Genomic DNA, 21,684 nt, shown 5'->3' on the forward strand with positions numbered 1-21,684 from the left:
CATCATATTGCAGTCTGCACATATCTCTTATGTGTGACTGTCATCATATTGCAGTTTACACGTATCTCTTATGTATGACTGCCATCATATTGCAGTCTACACATATCTCTTATGTATGACTGCCATCAACTGGTCACACTTATCATTACACCATGCGCCAAATAAAATAGCTTTGAGGTCGGTAAGCAAAACCAGAATTATTCCGTACATTAGGCGCACTGTCGAGTGTTGAGAAAAAAGAAAGGGTTTTAATTGCGCCTTATAGTCCGGGAAATACGGTAGTCTACATACCCAAGTAACCGAGCTGCAATGTGAGGGCGGGTGTAGCCGCTGTTGTGAAAGAGACGTAAGAAAGTCGACGGTCCACCTTGTCAGCCTTTTATTTGCACACGTACATCCAAGATGAGTCCACTTGCATTACATACACGACATCATCAGTCCAACACACAATGACATGAGACGGAAGTTTCTACAATGGCAAAAGAGACAAGAGGCAGTGCTTTGGCCGTCCCATCGTGTGGTATTGCATAATTATGACAACGGTGACATGACATGCAGTCAAAGCGTACTACGAGAGTGTGATATCGGTGGAGTATACTAGTGACGTCTTGGTGAACTCGCAGCACCGCCTGCCGTGGAAAGGTGCGAGCTTGTACATGACGTCGCCCCTGAGGTCGCTTTTGTTGCTTCGGACCGCCTCCAAAAGTGGAGAGGTGGGTGATTTAAGCCCCGACAGGAGTAACCTGGTTTTACACGCGTGCATGTCCCACACGGTGGTACACTCCACCAATCAATGACTCAACACTGCCTCGTACTCGCCGTGCGCACCGCCCTGCAGAAAGTGGCTAAAAATAGTGCTCGCTACGAACGGTGCGTGTGGTGCACAGTCTCTCCACCGGGAGGTCGAGAGATACATGAACGTGTCAACAGGGAGGGATCTGTTTCACCTCAACATGGCGGAAACTGTTGAATAGTACAATATGTGCCCTGGTGGGTGCAAGTTAGAGACGATATTTTCTCAGGAGATCCGACTGCCACATGTACTTCCTCTCCGGAAAGCGGTCGGGAATCCGGATGCGATGGAAGTCCTGGATGCACTTCTGCAGCTCCTGCTCCGGAGTCATCTTCTCCTTGTTGGCTTTCCTCTTGGCGGCCTCTCGCTCGCGCACGCCGAAGGTCCTGACGCGCAGCATGTCGGTCTTGCGCCGCATGTCCGCCTGCTGCAGCGTGTGCGCGGGCCCCTTGTGCACGGGCCGGTCCAGGGACTGGATGTTGGGGTGTCGGCTCACGGGGCCGCGGATGACGGTGCCCTGAGGGGAGCTGGCCTCCGACTGGGTCTCGGAGCAGGAGGTGGAGAGCTCGTTGAAGGACGTGCCGCTTTCTCCCTCGCGCTCACTTTTGTGGCTCTTGCAGCAGCAGTCGCAGTGTGAGGAAGACCACCGGGAGGGCCCGCCTACGTGACACACAGACACATTTATTGTAAACATAAACAACCAGCGAATATCTGCCTGCTAAAACTAACTTAGAAATTCATGTCTGTCGAGGGTTAGTGACATGGTCCCGTGTTTTTGACTTTGCTAAATAGTCTTCTTTGGAGTCGTTCTGATGACTTATTTTTCACAAGGTGGCAAAGGTCATTAATTACTTGCACGTTAATTAAATGACACGTTCTAATTGGCTGTATTAGTGCAATTTCTATGACTTAGTGGATTATTTACAGTCTTTTTTGGAGTCCTTCTGTTGACTTTTTTTGTACAAGGTGGCAAAGGTCATTAATTACTTGCAAGAGGGGCGATCACGTTAATTAAATAAGACGTTCTAATTGGGTGTATCACTGCAATTTCTATGATTTAGTGGATTATTTACAGCCTTATTTGGAGTCATTCTGTTGACTTCTTTTGTACAAGGTGGCAAAGGTCATTAATTACTTGCAAGAGAGGCGATCACATTAATTAAATGACATGTTCTAATTGGCTGTATTACTGCAATTTTTATGATTTAGTGGATTAGTTACAGTTTTATTTAGAGTCATTCTGATGACTTATTTTTTACAAGGTGGCAAAGGTCATTAATTACTTGCACGTTAATTAAATGACACGTTCTAATTGGCTGTATTAGTGCAATTTCTATGACTTAGTGGACTATTTACAGCCTTATTTGGAGTCATTCTGTTGACTTCTTTTGTACAAGGTGGCAAAGGTCATTAATTACTTGCAAGAGAGGCGATCACATTAATTAAATGACATGTTCTAATTGGCTGTATTACTGCAATTCTTATGATTTAGTGGATTAGTTACAGTTTTATTTAGAGTCATTCTGATTACTTATTTTTCACAAGGTGGCAAAGGTCATTAATTACTTGCACGTTAATTAAATGACACGTTCTAATTGGCTGTATTAGTGCAATTTCTATGACTTAGTGGATTATTTACAGTCTTTTTTGGAGTCCTTCTGTTGACTTTTTCTGTACAAGGTGGCAAAGGTCATTAATTACTTGCAAGAGGGGCAATCACGTTAATTAAATAAGACGTTCTAATTGGGTGTATTACTGCAATTTCTATGACTTAGTGGATTATTTACAGCCTTATTTGGAGTCATTCTGTTGACTTCTTTTGTACAAGGTGGCAAAGGTCGTTAATTACTTGCAAGAGGGGCTATCACGTTAATTAAATGACATGTTCTAATTGGCTGTATTAGTGCAATTCTTATGATTTAGTGGATTAGTTACAGTTTTATTTAGTCATTCTGATGACTTATTTTTTACAAGGTGGCAAAGGTCGTTAATTACTTGCAAGAGAGGCAATCACATTAATTAAATGACTTGTTCTAATTGGCTGTATTACTGCAATTCTTATGATTTAGTGGATTAGTTACAGTTTTATTTAGTCATTCTGATGACTTATTTTTTACAAGGTGGCAAAGGTCGTTAATTACTTGCAAGAGAGGCGATCACATTAATTAAATGACACGTTCTAAATGGCTGTATTACTGCAATTTCTATGCCTTAGTGGATTATTTACAGTCTTATTTGAAGTCATTCTGTTGACTTCTTTTGTACCAGGTGTCAAAGGTCGTTAATTACTTGCAAGAGGGGCTATCACGTTAATTAAATGACATGTTCTAATTGGCTGTATTAGTGCAATTTCTATGACTTAGTGGATTATTTACAGTTTTATTTTGATTCGTTCTGATAACTTATTTTTTACAAGATGGCAAAGGTCATTAATTACTTGCAAGTGGGGCGATCACGTTAATTAAATGAAACGTTCTAATTGGGTGTATTGCTGCAATTTCTGTAACTTAGTGGATTATTTACAGTCTTATTTGGAGTCGTTCTGATCACTTATTTTTCACAAGGTTGTCAAAGATCATTAATTACTTGCAAGAGGGGCGATCACGTTAATTAAATGGCACGTTCTAATTGGCTGTATTGCCTTAATTTCTATGATTTAGTGGATTATTTTGTTTTATTTTGAGTCGTTCTGATTACTTATTTTTTATAAGATTGCAAAGGTCATTAATTACTTACAAGAGGGCAAATCCCGTTAATTAAATGACACATTCTAATTGGCTGTATTGCTGTAATTTCTATGATTTAGTGGATTATTTACAGCCTTATTTGGAGTCGTTCTGATGACTTATTTTTCACAAGGTGGCAAAGGTCATTAATTACTTGACAGAGGGGCAATCACGTTAATTAAATGACACTGACTGGCTGTATTGCTGCAATTTCTATGATTTAGTGGATTATTTAGTTTTATTTTGATTCGTTCTGATAACTTATTTTTTACAAGGTGGCAAAGGTCATTAATTACTTGCAAGCGGGGCAATCACGTTAATTAAATGATACATTCTAATTGGGTGTATTACTGCAATTTCTGTGACTTAGTGGATTATTTACAGTCTGATTTGGAGTCATTCTGTAGACTTCTTTTGTACAAGGTGGCAAAGGTCGTTAATTACCTGCAAGAGGGGCTATCACGTTAATTAAATGACATGTTCTAATTGGGTGTATTACTGCAATTTTTATGATTTAGTGGATTAGTTACAGTTTTATTTAGAGTCATTCTGATGACTTTTTTTTTACAAGGTGGCAAAGGTCATTAATTACTTGCAAGAGAGGCAATCGCGTTAATTAAGTGACACATTCTAATTGGCTGTATTATTGGAATTTCTATGACTTGGTGAATTATTTACAGTTTAATTTTGGAGTCGTTCTGATGACTTATGTTTTACAAGGTGGCAAAGGTCATTAATCACTTGCCAGATGGGCGATCGCGTTATTTAAATTACATGTTTTAATTGGCTGTATTACTTAAATTTCTATGACTTAGTGGATTATTTACAGTTTTATTTTGATTCGTTCTGATAACTTATTTTTTACAAGGTGGCAAAGGCCATTAAATACTTGCAAGAGGGGCGATCACGTTAATTAAGTGACACGTTTAATTGGCTGTATTACTGCAATTTCTATGATTTAGTGGATTATTGACAGTTTTATTTGGAGTCGTTCTGATGAGTTATTTTGACGACTGTTTTTCAACCAATCTTGCTCACCTGTGCTTGTCCGTACTCTAAATAAATGAATTTTGTGCTCAAGACAAACACAATAAAGTTCCGGTGAGGGTTTTTAATACAGCACATTGAGCTGTGTGAGAATTTTCAAGTCGATCTAATTTACAGAGTCAAACATTGGGGGTATAATACCAGCGGCACCATGTGGTGTATTTGTCAGACAATTAATAGCACAGTGAGGGTGCATGTTGTGCTAATTGTGTATAAGAATCAGGAGTATAAGAGTCCTCTTACACAAACAGAGGTGGACTAAGCCAAAAATTAGTCTCTGGACTTTTTTTGTCCAGACTGCTCCACTAGATACTGTGCCAGCTCGCTGCATTGATGTACAAACAAACACACAGACCCTTAATACTGAACAATATCCCTCTGGAGCCTTGAATAAATAAATGATAAATGATACACAGTGCGTCACTTACTTGCTCTTAAAATAGGTTACTGCAGTAATGATTTAAGATTATTTATAATACAATAAAATGATTATCTGCAGTGGCATGGCCCAGAGCGTTACCGTAGTTACGAATAAGGCGCAGCAATAAAATAAAAACTCTTTTTTTGCAGTCTCTATTAAATACAGAACGTAAACAAATGTATTAGTGGCTGATGTGATATGGAGAAAGGATAATACTGAATAAAGTCTCCTTCTTCCTACTCCCTTTCCGACATGTTGAATTGTAACCTGTAACCAAGAGTTACATACCTTGTATGCATGTTCGAAATAAACTACAAACCCCGTTTCCATATGAGTTGGGAAATTGTGTTAGATGTAAATATAAACGGAATACAATGATTTGCGAATCATTTTCAACCCATATTCAGTTGAATATGCTACAAAGACAACATATTTGATGTCAAACTGATAAACTATTTATTTTTTTGGCAAATAATCATTAACTTTAGAATTTGATGCCAGCAAAATGTGACAAAGAAGTTGGGAAAAGTGGCAATAAATACTGATAAAGTTGAGGAATGCTCATCAGACACTTATGTGAACAGGCAAATTGGGAACAGGTGGGTGCCATGATTGGGTATAAAAGTAGATTCCATGAAATGCTCAGTCATTCACAAACAAGGATGGGGCGAGGGTCACCACTTTGTCAACAAATGCGTGAGCAAATTGTTGAACAGTTTAAGAAAAACTTTTCTCAACCAGCTATTGCAAGGAATTTCGGGATTTCACCATCTACGCTCCGTAATATCATCAAAGGGTTCAGAGAATCTGGAGAAATCACTGCACGTAAGCAGCTAAGCCCGTGACCTTCCATCCCTCAGGCTGTACTGCATCAACAAGCGACATCAGTGTGTAAAGGATATCACCACATGGGCTCAGGAACACTTCAGAAACCCACTGTCAGTAACTACAGTTGGTCGCTACATCTGTAAGTGCAAGTTAAAACTCTCCTATGCAAGGCGAAAACCGTTTATCAACAACACCCAGAAACGCCGTCGGCTTCGCTGGGCCTGAGCTCATCTAAGATGGACTGATACAAAGTGGATCAGTGTTCCGTGGTCTGACGAGTCCACATTTCTAATTGTTTTTGGAAACTGTGGACGTCGTGTCCTCCGGACCAAAGAGGAAAAGAACCATCCGGATTTTTATAGGCGCAAAGTTGAAAAGCCAGCATCTGTGATGGTATAGGGGTGTATTAGTGCCCAAGACATGGGTAACTTACACATCTGTGAAGGTGCCATTAATAGTACATACAGGTTTTGGAGCAACATATGTTGCCATCCTAGCAACGTTACCATGGACGCCCCTGCTTATTTCAGCAAGACAATGCCAAGCCACGTGTTACATCAACGTGGCTTCATAGTAAAAGAGTGCTGGTACTAGACTGGCCTGCCTGTAGTCCAGACCTGTCTCCCAGATTTAAATAAATAGTTGTGAATAGCCCAAATGATGAAAAGGAGAGGACCTAAAATGGAACCTTGAGGAACACCAGCAATATAAGTACAGACGTGAGACAAATGACTACTGACTGCGTCCGAAGTAAACAAGCTGGAGCAACACCTTGAATCACATCAGAAATAACATTTGTAACTGCCAAAAAGGAGCGGACTTAAAGGGGTGCCTTGAGGAACGCCTCATGTAAACCACAAGTTCGGACCCCAGAGTTCTATGTTGGTTAGCAAGGTTAAAATGTCGATGCTAAGATGTGCCAATGTGTTTACATGATCCAAGTTCCTCTATTCAACAGGAGCACTCTAGGGGTTTTAGGAAGTTGCTTTAAAAATGAAGTGAAGTGAATCATATTTATATAGCGCTTTTCTCTAGTGACTCAAAGCGTTTTTACATAGTGAAACCCAATATCCAAGTTACATTTAAACCAGTGTGGGTGGCACTGGGAGCAGGTGTGTAAAGTGTCTTGCCCAAGGACACAACGGCAGTAACCAGGATGGCGGAAGCGGGTATCGAACCAGGAACCCTCAAGTTGCTGGCACGGCCACTCTACCAACCGAGATATACCGCCCGGTATAGCTAGGTATAGTATAAATGTTTGTCTCCCAAGTTTTGAGCTGAACTCGGGGCCAGTATGGTGTCATTCCCAGGTTCGGTTTGGCCCCGGGGACGCTGGTTGAGTAGGTAAACTGTAAAAAAAAGAAAATGGAAAAAAAAAGTTGACTCAATTTAACTCAGTCAGGTCATCTTGTTGCTTTGACTGAGTTAAGTTGAGTCAACGCATAGTCTCAAGTATATTACACTTCAAAACATTCAGTCTGATGTACAAACCCTAAAACCAGTGAAGTTGGCATGTTGTGTAAATCGTGAATAAAAAACAGAATACAATGATTTGCAAATCCTTTTCAACTTATATTCAATGGAATAGACAAGATTTTTAATGTGCAAACTGAGAAACTATTTTTTTTTTGTGCAAATAATCATTAACTTAGAATTTCATTGCAGCAACACACTGCAAAAAAGTTGGCACAGGGGAATTTTTACCACTGTGTTACATGGCCTTTCCTTTTAACAACACCCAGTAAGCGTTTGGGAACTGAGGAGACACATTTTTGTAGCTTTTCAGGTGGAATTCTTTCCCATTCTTGCTTGATGTACAGCTTAAGTTGTTCAACAGTCCGGGGGTCTCCCTTCTGCTATTTTAGGCTTCATAATGCGCCACACATTTTCAATGGGAGACAGGTCTGGACTACAGGCAGGCCAGTCTAGTACCCGCACTCTTTTACTATGAAGCCACGTTGATGTAACACGTGGCTTGGCATTGTCTTGCTGAAATAAGCAGGGGCGTCCATGGTAACGTTGCTTGGATGGCAACATATGTTGCTCCAAAACCTGTATGTACCTTTCAGCATTAATGGTGCCTTCACAGATGTGTAAGTTACCCATGTCTTGGGCACTACTACACCCCCATACCATCACACATGCTGGCTTTTTAACTTTGCGCCTATAACAATCCGGATGGTTCTTTTCCTCTTTGGTCCGGAGGACACGACGTCCACAGTTTCCAAAAACAATTTGAAATGTGGACTCGTCAGACCACAGAACACTTTTCCACTTTGTATCAGTCCATCTTAGATGAGCTCAGGCCCAGTGAAGCCGACAACGTTTCTGGGTGTTGTTGATAAACGGTTTTCGCCTTGCCTAGGAGAGTTTTAACTTGCACTTACAGATGTAGCGACCAACTGTGGTTACTGACAGTGGGTTTCTGATAGGGATGTCAGATAATGGCTTTTTGCCGATATCCGATATTCCGATATTGTCCAACTCTTTAATTACCGATACCAATATCAACCGATACCGATATCAACCGATACCGATATATACAGTCGTGGAATTAACACATTATTATGCCTAATTTGGACAACCAGGTATGGTGAAGATAAGGTCCTTTTTTAAAATATTAATAAAATAAAATAAGATAAATAAATTAGAAACATTTTCTTGAATAAAAAAGAAAGTCAAACAATATAAAAACAGTTACATAGAAACTAGTAATTAATGAAAATGAGTAAAATTAACTATTAAAGGTTAGTACTATTAGTGGACCAGCAGCACGCACAATCATGTGTGCTTACGGACTGTATCCCTTGCAGACTGTATTGATATATATTGATATATAATGTAGGAACCAGAATATTAATAACAGAAAGAAACAACCCTTTTGTGTGAATGAGTGTAAATGGGGGAGGGAAGTTTTTTGGGTTGGTGCACTAATTGTAAGTGTATCTTGTGTTTTTTATGTTGATTTAATTTTAAAAACAAAAAACAAAAAACAAAAAAAAACGATACCGATAATAAAAAAAAACGATAGAGATAATTTACATTTTAATTTACAATTATTACATTTTAAAGCATTTATCATCTATAGTTTCTGAAGTGTTCCTGAGCCCATGTGGTGATATCCTTTACACACTGATGTCCCTTGTTGATGCAGTACAGCCTGAGGGATGGAAAGTCACGGGCTTAGCTGCTTACGTGCAGTGATTTCTCCAGATTCTCTGAACCCTTTGATGATATTACAGAGTGTAGATGGTGAAATCCCTAAATTCCTTGCAATAGCTGCTTGAGAAAGGTTTTTCTTAAACTGTTCAACAATTTGCTCACGCATTTGTTGACAAAGTGGTGACCCTCGCCCCATCCTTGTTTGTGAATGACTGAGCATTTCATGGCATCTACTTTTATACCCAATCATGGCACCCACCTGTTCCCAATTAGCCTGCACACCTGTGGGATGTTCCAAATAAGTGTTTGATGAGCATTCCTCAACTTTATCGGTATTTATTGCCACCTTTCCCAACTTCTTTGTCACGTGTTGCTGGCATCAAATTATAAAGTTAATGATTATTTGCAAAAAAAAAAAGAATGTTTATCAGTTTGAACATCAAATATGTTGTCTTTGTAGCATATTCAACTGAATATGGGTTGAAAATGATTTGCAAATCATTGTATTCCGTTTGTATTTACATCTAACACAATTTCCCAACTCATATGGAAACGGGGTTTGTAGTTATGATGGGCTTTTTGACAACAATAGTCCTTCTGACTAAACGCCCAAATCCCCTTTAGCAGTGTAAAACCAGGATCTAGCTTTATCCAAGTTCCATTTTGTGTCATTGTGTGGAAGACAGAAGGGCGTACCACAGCTTAAATAATGCACACCACCATTCACACATGCTTTTGGTGGTGAGACAATAATGTGGCATGAATTGGATGGCAGGGATTTTGTCTTCACATCCACAACACATCCACCCGTGTTGGCAGTACACTGCAAGCGGTAAAGGTAAAGGTCTCACTTTTAGAGGCCCTGACCGATAACAACACGCAGGTGTAGCAGCAAAGTCCATTTTTGAGGGAGAAACTCGTGCACACCACCACAAACACCTCCTTAATGGCTTGTTTCCAGTGTGATGATACGGCTTCAATAGCAGTGATATCACACAGGGACTAATAGTTCGTCCATTAGCTCCTTCTGAACAGAGTTCAAGGGGGTATTTGAACCTCTCTGCGCTCACTGTAATAATGACCTTTTATCCCTGACGCGATGATTGCATCGAGACCATAGCGAGAGAGTCACTAACAGCTTTTTAATGGCTAATCCATGAGCAAAGAGGCCAATCAGCTCACCAACTCCCCCCCCCTCCACCCCGCCGGAAAAAAAATGAATCGAGCGCAGTCCTGCAGACGAGCAGCACTCCGCAAATGGATGCAGGCGCTTGAGTGACCGGCATCCAGGGGAGGGTTATTGTGAGTATTGTTTCTAAATGGATGGAGGGACGAGGGGGCTGGCGGGGCGGGGCGGGGTTGCAAGTCCATTTAGGAAACATGCCAACACACAATAATGGCTGCATGAAATGTTCTGGCCGTGCAGGAGAACGCATTGTATCAAACAGACTACTGGAGTTACATAATTGCTCCTGCTTTTTTGATTATCAGCCATTTTCACCGACAAATTGACTGATAAACTCCTTTCAGAATCAGCGACCATTGTTTAATGCTTGCTATTTTGCAATTGCAGTATTCATATAGAGCGGTGTGCTTTTTGTCATTTTTTTTTCTTCAATTTACCGTATTTTTCGGATTATAAGGCGCACTTAAAGGCCTACTGAAAGCCACTACTAGCGACCACGCAGTCTGATAGTTTATATATCAATGATGAAATCTTAACATTGCAACACATGCCAATACGGCCGGGTTAGATTAGTAAAGTGCAATTTTAAATTTCCCGCGAAATATCCTGCTGAAAACGTCTCGGTATGACGACGTTTGCGCGTGACGTCACGGATTGTAGCGGACATTTTGGGACAGCATTGTGGCCAGCTATTAAGTCGTCTGTTTTCATCGCAAAATTCCACAGTATTCTGGACATCTGTGTTGGTGAATCTTTTGCAATTTGTTTAATGAACAATGGAGACAGAAAAGAAGAAAGCTGTAGGTGGGAAGCGGTGTATTAGCGGCCGGCTGCAGCAACACAAACACGTAGCCGGTGTTTCATTGTTTACATTCTCGAAGGATGACAGTCAAGCTTTACCATTGGCCTGTGGAGAACTGGGACAACAGAGACTCTTACCAGGAGGACTTTGAGTTGGATACGCAGTACTGTGAGTACGCAGCTGCGGCTTCCAAACATTTGATCGCTTGCCCGTACGTGCGTGCCGCTATGTGCATGTCACGAACGTAACTTTGGGGACTTTGGGGAAATATATGTGCTGCATGAACTTTGCAGAGGTGAACGGTACTTTGGGCTGTGGGATTGAGTGTGTTGTGCGGGTGTTTGATTTGTATTGGTGGGTTATATGGACGGGAGGGGGGAGGTGTTTGTTATGCGGGATTAATTTGTGGCATATTAAATATAAGCCTGGTTGCGTTGTGGCTAATAGAGTATATATATGTCTTGTGTTTATTTACTGTTTTAGTCATTCCCAGCTGAATATCAGGTCCCACCCGCCTCTCACAGCATCTTCCCTATCTGAATCGCTTCCACTGCCCTCTAGTCCTTCACTCTCACTTTCCTCATCCACGAATCTTTCATCCTCGCTCAAATTAATGGAGTAATCGTCGCTTTCTCGGTCCGAATCGCTCTCGCTGCTTGTGGCCATGATTGTAAACAATGTGCAGATGTGAGGAGCTCCACAACCTGTGACGTCACGCTACTTCCGGTACAGGCAAAGCTTTTTTATCAGCGAGCAAAAGTTGCGAACTTTATCGTCGATGTTCTCTACTAAATCCTTTCAGCAAAAATATGGCAATATCGCGAAATGATCAAGTATGACACATAGAATGGACCTGCTATCCCCGTTTAAATAAGAAAATCTCATTTCAGTAGGCCTTTAAAATCCTTTCATTTTCTCAAAAATCGACAGCTCGCCTTATAACCCGGTGCGCCTAATGTGCGGAATCATTTTGGTTGTGCTTAACCAACTTGAATCTATTTTATTTGGTACACGGTGAAATGATAAGTGTGACAGTATGGCATTCACACATAATAAATACATGTAGACTGCAATATGACTCAAGTAAACAACATCAAAATGTTATATGTTCCATTGAAAATATAGAACATTACACACGGCGCTCAAAAATCTATCAAAATGTTTTAGTACGACTTTGGTAAGCTATGATGGATTGTACTGTGCTTCAACATCCATCCATTTTTCTACCGCTTGTCCCTTTCCGGGTTGCGGGGGGTGCTGGAGCCTATCTCAGTTGCATTCGGGCGGAAGGTGGGGTACACCCTGGACAAGTCGCCACTCATGCAAACTCCACACAGAAAGATCCCGACATACGAGTATTATTATGGTCTGTGTATAAGGTAAGACGTATTATCTGGCATTTTGTTTCGCAATATTATGCAAAAGAAACTTTTCTTACCATCTGGTACCTGCTGATCTGTATTTGTGATCTGCATAAGTCCGGAAAAATTGCTCGCGTTCGCCTTTGTGTCAGCCTTTTTCTCTATCTTCTTGTTATGGGACATTCATCCTCCAGTGTTGCCATTTGTAATATAAAGTAGTGTAAATTGCTTACTTATATCTGTCAGTAAACTTGCCATGAAAGCGCTAAAACATACCGGTGTAGTGAGTTTACATTATTCACCCAAGGAACTTTAGTTATTAGAGAGTCGGACGTTTTTTCACGGGACACATTTCCGGCGTTGTTCTTGCACTAGTACAGGGGTCGGCAACCCGCGGCTCTAGAGCCGCATGCGGCTCTTTAGCGCCGCCCTAGTGGCTCTCTGGAGCTTTTTCAAAAATGGAAAAAGATGAGGGGAAAAAAATATATTTTTGGTTTTAATATGGTTTCTGTAGGAGGACAAACATGACACAAACCTCCCTAATTGTTATAAATCACACTGTTTATATTAAACATGCTTCACTGATTCTAATATTTGGCGAGCGCCGTTTTGTCCTACTAATTTTGGCGGTCCTTGAACTCACCGCAGTTTGTTTACATGTATAACTTTCTCCGACTTTCCAGGACGTGTTTTATGCCACTTCTTTTTCTGTCTCATTTTGTCCGCCAAACTTTTAACGTTGTGCATGAATGCACAAAGGTGAGTTTTGTTGATGTTATTGACTTGTGTGGAGTGCTAATCAGACATATTTGGTCACTGCAAGCTAATCGATGCTAACATGCTATTTAGGCTAGCTATACGTACATATTGCATCATTATGCCTCATTTGTAGGTATATTTGAGCTCATTTAGTTTCCTTTAAGTCCTCTTAATTCAATTTATACCTCATGACATACTATCTGTATGTAATATGGCTTTTAATTTTTTGCGGCTCCAGACAGATTTGTTTTTGAATTTTTGGTCGAGTATGGCTCTTTCAACATTTTGGGTTGCCGACCCCTGCACTAGAATATAGTAGATAGATAGTACTCAGTAAAGTACTATCTATCTATCTATCTAGTTAGCCACGGATGAGGAGATGCTGCTCCGTTATTGATTGAAGTAAAGTCTGAATGTCATTAAAACAGTTAGCTCCATCTTTTGACACGTCTTCCACTCCCGTCCTTGCCCGCTACACCGCTACAACAAAGATGATGGAGAAAAGACGCTGTCGAAGGTGAGCCACGTAAATTTCTATTTATTGTTTTAATTGGTTTTACCCTTTAAAATCGTTTTTAATCATATTTATTTTTATATTGTTTTTATATTGGTTTTATATTTATTTTTTTTGTTTTTATTCAGTCATTGGTGGAGCTAGGGATAATATTTGAGTATTGTTTTTAATATTGTTGTGCAGCACTTTGGAAACATTTTTGTTGTTTAAATGTGCTATACAAGTAAAGTGGATTGGATTGGATTGGATAAATAAGACCGCCCACAAAACTGCACATCCTAAAGCGACTGTCAGAAAGGGGCTTGAAGATGATCTGTAAAATATAATCTATGCAACATTTTGACCAAAGAACCACCATTACATGTTATGTAGACCACAGGGCAGTGTTTTACATTTACAAAATTATAATAATATGACCCATCGGCAGTGAGCCTTATAACCCGGTGCGCCCTATCAGGCCTGGCCCTAACCAATCTGGCGCCGTAGGCAAGATTTTAGGTGGCGCACCCCCCCACATCGGCAGTGAAGTGTATATACTCACAAGAAACCGAATAGCTTTGTCTTTGACCTTTTTTTTTACTTAAAGAAAGCAAATTAACATATTATATGAGAATGTTATGTTATGATTATCTTTAACCGAATCACAGCAGTGCTCAAATTAATGATGTAACAAATAATATTTCTATTAAATAGGCTTTACTTTGCATTTTAATTAACGTGGGATTATTTTTTGTATTTAGAAATAATAGTTTGTTTTTTTTTCTCCAACATTTGTGGCACTGGCGTGGCGCCCCCTGATGGACGGCGCCCTTTGCATTTGCCTATACGGCCTATGCCACGGGCCGGCCCTGGGCCCTATGGTCCGGAAAATACGGTACTTTTATCATATTTGGTGTCCAAAGTGCTTATATTAAACAACTGCACACAAAAAAGAGCAAAAAAGCACAATTTAATCAGCAAAAGTCAAAATGTTGAAACTCAGGCTGTCAAATTAACGAGTTAAAAAATGATCAACGTAGATTAATCACCCAATGTTTTTTCGACCATTCATGGTTATGGTTTGAGTTTATTTTGATCATGTGCACAGTTACAATGTGAAACATCATATCATTTACATATTCACTTTTCAAAATGTCTAAAAAAGGAGTAGGAAGAAGCAAAGTTATTTAATTCTCCCCCTTTTTCAATTCATAGCAATTACTAACACATTTGTTCACTTTCTGTTCTCATCTTGTAACACACTTTACAGTACAGTACAGTACAGTACAACAGTATGAATATGAATTGTTGATACTGTTTTGATTCACATAAGATGAATGAAATACAATTTTCAATGAAGTGTAAGATATTTTTTTAAATGATCTTCCTTGTACTTTGCAAACACTTTTAGTTTGAACTAGGGTTGTATGGTATACCGGTACTAGTAAAGTACCGCGGCAACAATGAATTAAAAAAGGTACTATACTGCCTTTGAAAAATACCAGTATTTTTGAGCTGAGGATCATGTTGAGTGTGTTAGCGCGCAAAACGTACAAGCAGAAACAGCAGGGAGAGGAAAACTGACATATCAAGGCAATTCTACTGGTCAATGAAGAGGGTGCGTGGAGCGCAATATGGAGGTATTTGGGCTTCAAAACTGTTGATCAAGCATTTTAAAAACAGCAGCAGTGCTTTAAAACATGCTTCGCCAAATGTGGCAAGACCACCTACACCTCTAACTTCGGTAAACATTTAAATAACAATAATCCAGACCTTTAAAGGTAATGTAGTTAGTTAGTGAAGTGTATTTCTGGTCTTGTCACCCCTTCCCGGGCAGGAGGGCAACATGGCAGTGCGGCTGGATCTAAAAAGACGTCAGAGACGCTTTGCTGAGCAAAAAGTTGCTTAATTACAAGCGAGCGTCATTAAACAGGTCTGCAGTACCCGGAGGAGCCTAGGTCAAAAAAATGAAGGGCTCCTAATCTGGAGAAGCCAAACCATCAGTTATATATTCCTTCTTTCTCCGTTTGGGTGTGTGCTAAGTCAGGACAGCACAACCTGACCATAAAAGGAGATGTTCATGTGTCGTGACTGGGAAACAACTGCTTTAAGTCATAACTCAAATGTTGGCATTGAGCTAGACAGGTAGTCTTTTCTCAAGGATACGGTTATAACTTTTGCATTCCAAAGTCCCAATTAGGGCCTCTTTCCTACAAGAAGTGATCCAATCTACCCGCGATTGTCAATCCAAGGGGCCTTATTTTATTATGTGCTCAAACTGAAATACCACTATTTACTTCAACTTGATGGTTTGCTTTCTCCAAGGTGAACATAAACATTCACCATATGTAGAACATAAAATGAGTCAATTAATTCACTTCACTAGCTCCCCTGCTGTGCTCACACAGCCTAATACCTAATAAACGCATACTTATCTCTGCATTTAGACCTCTTTTCAACACGTATACCTTTGTTCTTAAAAACGCAGAGTTTTGCAAACGCTGGCCAAGGTTTAACGTTCCAAAACCCTCTGCTCGGCGTATGCGTGTACACGGCACAAACGGAGGAGACTTGTACTCATCTGATGACGTCACGGCTGTGCGCTGTCATTTCCAACTGTTAGAATAATTATGTATATATTATCACACAACTCTTATGCTTAAGGGCCGTTGCTGTAGTTATTATCAATTGTGCTGAAGTTGTACTTTTTCTATCTGCGCAAAGCCAGTCGTCTCGTATCAGTGTTTGTTTCCAGAATCGGCCTGCTGACTGCCAAGGGCGAACATCGAGTACCGTGACGCAGACAGAGCAGAGACAGGGCGATATCACGAGTGTCAGCACATTTGCATTTCATTAATTGTCATATATTGTGTCTAAGTGGAGCTGCTGAGATTACCCCCCTTCCTTCAGCGGCAGCGTCAGTGATGTAACCAGGGACCTCCCAAATAAATAGAGGAGCATGTGGGACTGTTACCTTAGAGCGTAGTTTGGATCTGTAACTAGAGTACAGCCCGAAAAAACTCTCCTCATTGAGCCAAATTGAACTCTGTCTCTGCGTGATTCCTTGCTTCTTGTCTGTTTAATAGATGTCATCAGTGTTTGAACCTGACACCAACGCTCGACAACACTACCTCGCTGGCTTTAAAGACACTATTAGAGGACTTACTGCCAATGTTCCCTCTAAGGTGCGCGCCTGTGCAATTGCGCACTGCTCAAGCGTCCTCTGTGCACGGCAAATCTATGCCACGCACAAAATCAAATAAAAAAATAAGCGCATAACAATTTTCGACACGACACGGACACGACAGAGAAAACAGTTTTCGTCATCATTGTTCAAATATTGTAACGTCTGTCGAGACGCTTTGAGGACATGAATTCCATCCATCACTTTACTGAGCAAAACTCTTTATTGTCGGCCATAAACACATCACCAAAACACTAGTAAAAAAAATGATATCTAGCAAAAGTGGTAATTTTCTGCAGTACAAACCAGACCAAAAGCAACTTTGTTATATCAACAGCAGCCTCTCGCTCTTTCTCACTTGCGCCAACACATGCACATATGGCACTTAGCCGGTGATGCGTTTACAGCCACACAAAAAGTCGGACAACTCCAACACCACACATAAAGTGTCGTTCCACTATGATTTACCAATTAAATGTGTGCTTATTCTAGTGTCATTTATTAGGAATCTTAATTTATAAATATTATACATGAAATTCTGTTAGTATATTAAATAAATACTAATAAAAATATATTTTTTACTAACAGGAAGTTGCAGGAATGTACACATGATCCCCTGCTTACATCTCATTGTGCAACATGTGAATGTTTTAATGGGAACTAAATGCAATGTCTGAAAGGGGTACAAATTATTCCCATTGCTTACTGTATGTTTGAACGTAAACATGCTGCTATTTTCACTCTACATTGGTAAACCAAAAAAACGACATCAAAATGGGCTTTGCGACACTCCCGCCAGCGATAATGACAGTCAGCTGTTTCGGTCGCTGTCGGACCTCCACCTGATGGGACAACTTTGACAAGCAAGATTTTCTGCTCCGTGTCATAAAAAAAGATTTTCTCACGTTTTTAATCCTAATTTAACGACGGATCATAAAGCTAATTTACGTATGCTGCTTCCATTTGTGTAGATAAAGCTGTGCATGCGTAAAAAGCGCCAGAGCGACAAAAAAAGAATATGATGTAGCATCCTCCTTGAATCTGTATATTGCAGATCAAATATACACTTCATTGCACATGTAACATATCATTATATCGATGATTACATGCGTTATAATTCCACGAGAGTTTTGCAGCGGCACGCGCTTTAGGCACTAAAACGTTCAAGAGGCTTCCTTCTCTCCTTGTTAGTGTGCACTGATTTTAGAAATAATCCACATTTCACTGAACGTGTAATATATCAGCACGTTGCTGATTAAACATGTTAAAATTCAATGAGTGTTGGGTTTCAGCAGCACATGCACGCTTAAGCAATAAAAAAAAAGATTCATAATGTTTCCAGGGCTCTGTGTAATTGCAGGCTGCTTTTAAAGATATTTTACATGTCATTGTATGTCTTGTAAATGAAAATAAACATATTAACAGAGGTGTAATGCCACCATAATCCTCTCATACTCAGTACTGAAATCCTCTCATACAGACTACTGAGTTTTTAAATATCATACACTACTGAAATCCTGTCATTCCCACTACTGAAATCCTCTCATTCCCACTACTGAATGTTTTTCTTTCATACACTACTGAAATCCCCTCTCACACACACACGACTGAAATTTTCTCATACATACTGCTGAAACTGACATTGTTTTATTCATGTGTGTGAGAGAATCATTTTTCAGTTGTTTATGTGAAAGTGTTTCAGTAGTGTGAATGAGAGAATTTCAGTGGTGTGTGTGAGAGGATTTCAGTAGTGTGTCTGGGAGGATATCAGTAATGTGCATGAAATGATTTCAGTAGTGTGTATGAGAGGATTTCAGTTGTGTGTGAGAGAAGATTTCATTAGTGAGTATGAGAGAATTTCAGTAGTGTGTATAAGAAAAAAAAAATCAGTAGTGTGTATGAGAGGATTTCAGTAGTTGTCCAGAGTCGGGACCCGGGGTGGATCGCTAGCCTGTGCATCGGTTGGGGACATCTCTACGCTGCTGACCCGTCTCCGCTCGGGATGGTTCCTGCTGGCCCCACTATGGACTGGACTTTCGCTGATGTGTTGGATCCGCTGTGGACTGGACTTTCACAATATTATGTCAGACCCACTCGACATCCATTGCTTTCGGTCTTCCCTAGAGGGGCGGGGGGGTTACCCACATATGCGGTCCTCTCCAAGGTTTCTCATAGTCATTCACATTGACGTCCCACTGGGGTGAGTTTTCCTTGCCCGTATGTGGGCTCTGTACCGAGGATGTCGTTGTGGCTTGCACAGCCCTTTGAGACACTTGTGATTTAGGGCTATATAAATAAACATTGATTGATTGATTGATAGTGTGAATGCGAAAAAACATTTTCAGTAATGTGTATAAGAGGATTTCAGTAGTGTGCATGAGAGAAAAACATTTCAGTAGTGTGTATGAGAGGATTTCAGTAGTGTCAATGAGAGAACCAAATTTCAGTAGTGTGTATGAGAGCATTTTAGTAATGTGCGTGAGAGGTAATTCTGAATAATGTCCTTAACAGCCCCTTATATGTATGCGTTTGTGTGCAAATATAAACAGTTTTTAAAACCACACTTGTAAGGATGGATATTTTTTTAACCCCGGATATGTGTTTTTGAAACTCTGTGTTTGTGTGGACATGGCCACATATACGTAGACGCCCACACAGCTGCTTGTCTTGATACCAATATAATTGGAGTCCAAACCACCCACATAGCGTAAATTAATGCAAGTGAAATGACAACATTTTGTAGCAAAATGCTAGAACTTCTTTTATTTTTAACACTGTGTGTTCACCTTCTACATGTCCTATACGTGTAAGTGTAGCTATAGTATTGATTGTAGTATTTACTAATGATTTTATTTGCCTTCAAGCGCAGGCCATGAGTGGCAACAATAATCATGAAGCATTTGATAAAATGTCAATAAAGCTTTCTATTCTATCCTAATGACATATTATGGCAGGCTATATGTAATATATAAACATGCACATTGTTCTTTAAGTGCAACAAGAAAAGCCCAATGTGTGTAATGCCTTTTCATTTTTATTTTAATCTTCTAATAAAAATCATATGCTTTATGTATTGTAAGATTTGTTTTTGATTTTATTAAAATGAAGCCAAAATAGTTTTTTGTGGTCCCCTTTATTTAAAAAAATTATCGAAACACATTTTGTTACTGGTACCAATACCAAAATATTGGTATCGGGACAACCCTAGTTTGAACAGCCTTTTAAACTGGATCATATTAGTACTTTGATTTCTTTGCTTCGACCATTCCATAATCTAATTCCACATACTGATATACGAAAGGTTCTAAGTAGAGATGTCCGATAATGGCTTTTTTGCTGATATCCAATATTCCGATATTGTCCAACTCTTAATTACCGATTCCGATATCAACCAATACCGATATATACAGTCGTGGAATTAACACATTATTATGCCTAATTTTGTTGTGATGCCCCGCTGGATGCATTAAACAATGTAACAAGGTTTTCCAAAATAAATCAACTCAAGTTATGGAAAAAAATGGCAACTTGGCCCTGCCATATTTATTATTGAAGTCACAAAGTGCTTTTTTTTTTTTAACATGCCTCAAAACAGCAGCTTGAAATTTGGGACATGCTCTCCCTGAGAGAGCATGAGGAGGTTGAGGTGGGCGGGGTTGGAAGTATATTGTAGCGTCCCGGAAAGGGTTAGTGCTGCAAGGGGTTCTGTGTATTTGTTCGGTTGTGTTTATGTTGTGTTACGGTGCGGATGTTCTCCCGAGATGTGTTTGTCATTCTTGTTTGGTGTGGGTTCACAGTGTGGCGCATATTTGTAAGAGTGTTAAAGTTGTTTATACGGTCACCCTCAGTGTGACCTGTATGGCTGTTGACCAAGTATGCCTTGCATTCACTCGTGTGTGTGAAAAGCCGTAGTTATTATGTGACTGGGCCGGCACACAAAGGCAGTGCCTTTAAGGGTTATTGGCGCTCTGTACTTCTGTACATTTTTAAAAGTCATACATTTTCCTTTTTGAAACCGATACTGAAAATTTACGATATTACATTTTAAAGCATTTATCGGCCGATAATATGGGCAGTCCGATATTATCGGACATCTCTAGTTCTAAGTGTTGTACGTGCATAAAATTGTTAGATTTTTCTATTTAGTTATATGTTTCTTCTTTTGTTGAGAAGAATTGTTGTACATTCTTGGGTAGCAGGTTGTAGTTTGCTTTGTTCATAATTTTTGCTGTTTGCAAATTCACCAAATTATTGAATTTCAATGTTTTGTATTCAGTAAATAAAGGGTTTGTATGTTCTGATTATCCAACTTGATGTATTATTCTAATTGACCTCTTTTGTAACACAGTGAATGAAGTGTACTTTTCTCATTGTTTCACCACAAAACCCAAAACTAGTGAAGTTGGCACGTTGTGTAAATCGTAGATAAAAACAGAATACAATGATTTGCAAATCTTTTTTTAACTCATATTTACTTGAATAGATTGCAAAAACAAGATAGTAGTTGTTGACAGTGGTTTTCTGAAGTGTCCCTGAGCTCATGTGGTGATATCCTTTACACACTGATGTCGGTTTTTGATGCGGTACCGCCTGAGGGATGGAAGGTCACGGGCATTGCTGCTTATGTGCAGTGATTTCTCCAGATTCACTGAACATTTTGATGATATTACGGACCGTAGATGGTGAAATCCCTAAATTCCTTGCAATAGCTCGTTGAGAAATGTTGTTCTTAAACACATTTGTTGACAAAGTGGTGACCCTCGTACCATCCTTGTTTGTGGATGACTGAGCATTTCATACAAGCTGCTTTTATACCCAATCATGGCACCCACCTGTTCCCAATTAGCCTGTTCACCTGTGGGATGAGCCAAATAAGTGTTTGATGAGCGTTCCTCAACTTTCTCAGTCTTGTTTCCCACTTG

At 39.9% G+C, this 21,684-nt stretch overlaps 1 protein-coding gene across 2 annotated transcripts in view; it reads right to left on the reverse strand.

Moving 5' to 3' along the window:
- Window positions 1-373: 373 nt before the first annotated feature.
- LOC133649086 (BTB/POZ domain-containing protein KCTD16-like) overlaps window positions 374-21,684 on the reverse strand; it is an 85,245-nt gene continuing 63,934 nt past the window's right edge. For both annotated transcript variants that reach the window (XM_062045864.1, XM_062045865.1), the window contains one exon: window positions 374-1,453. In XM_062045864.1, coding sequence (XP_061901848.1) covers window positions 1,002-1,453 — 452 coding nt within the window. In that variant the 3' untranslated portion in view covers window positions 374-1,001. The remainder of the gene's footprint in view (window positions 1,454-21,684) is intronic.

The sequence above is a fragment of the Entelurus aequoreus genome, linkage group LG04 (assembly GCF_033978785.1).
Source record: "Entelurus aequoreus isolate RoL-2023_Sb linkage group LG04, RoL_Eaeq_v1.1, whole genome shotgun sequence".
NCBI lineage: Eukaryota > Metazoa > Chordata > Actinopteri > Syngnathiformes > Syngnathidae > Entelurus > Entelurus aequoreus.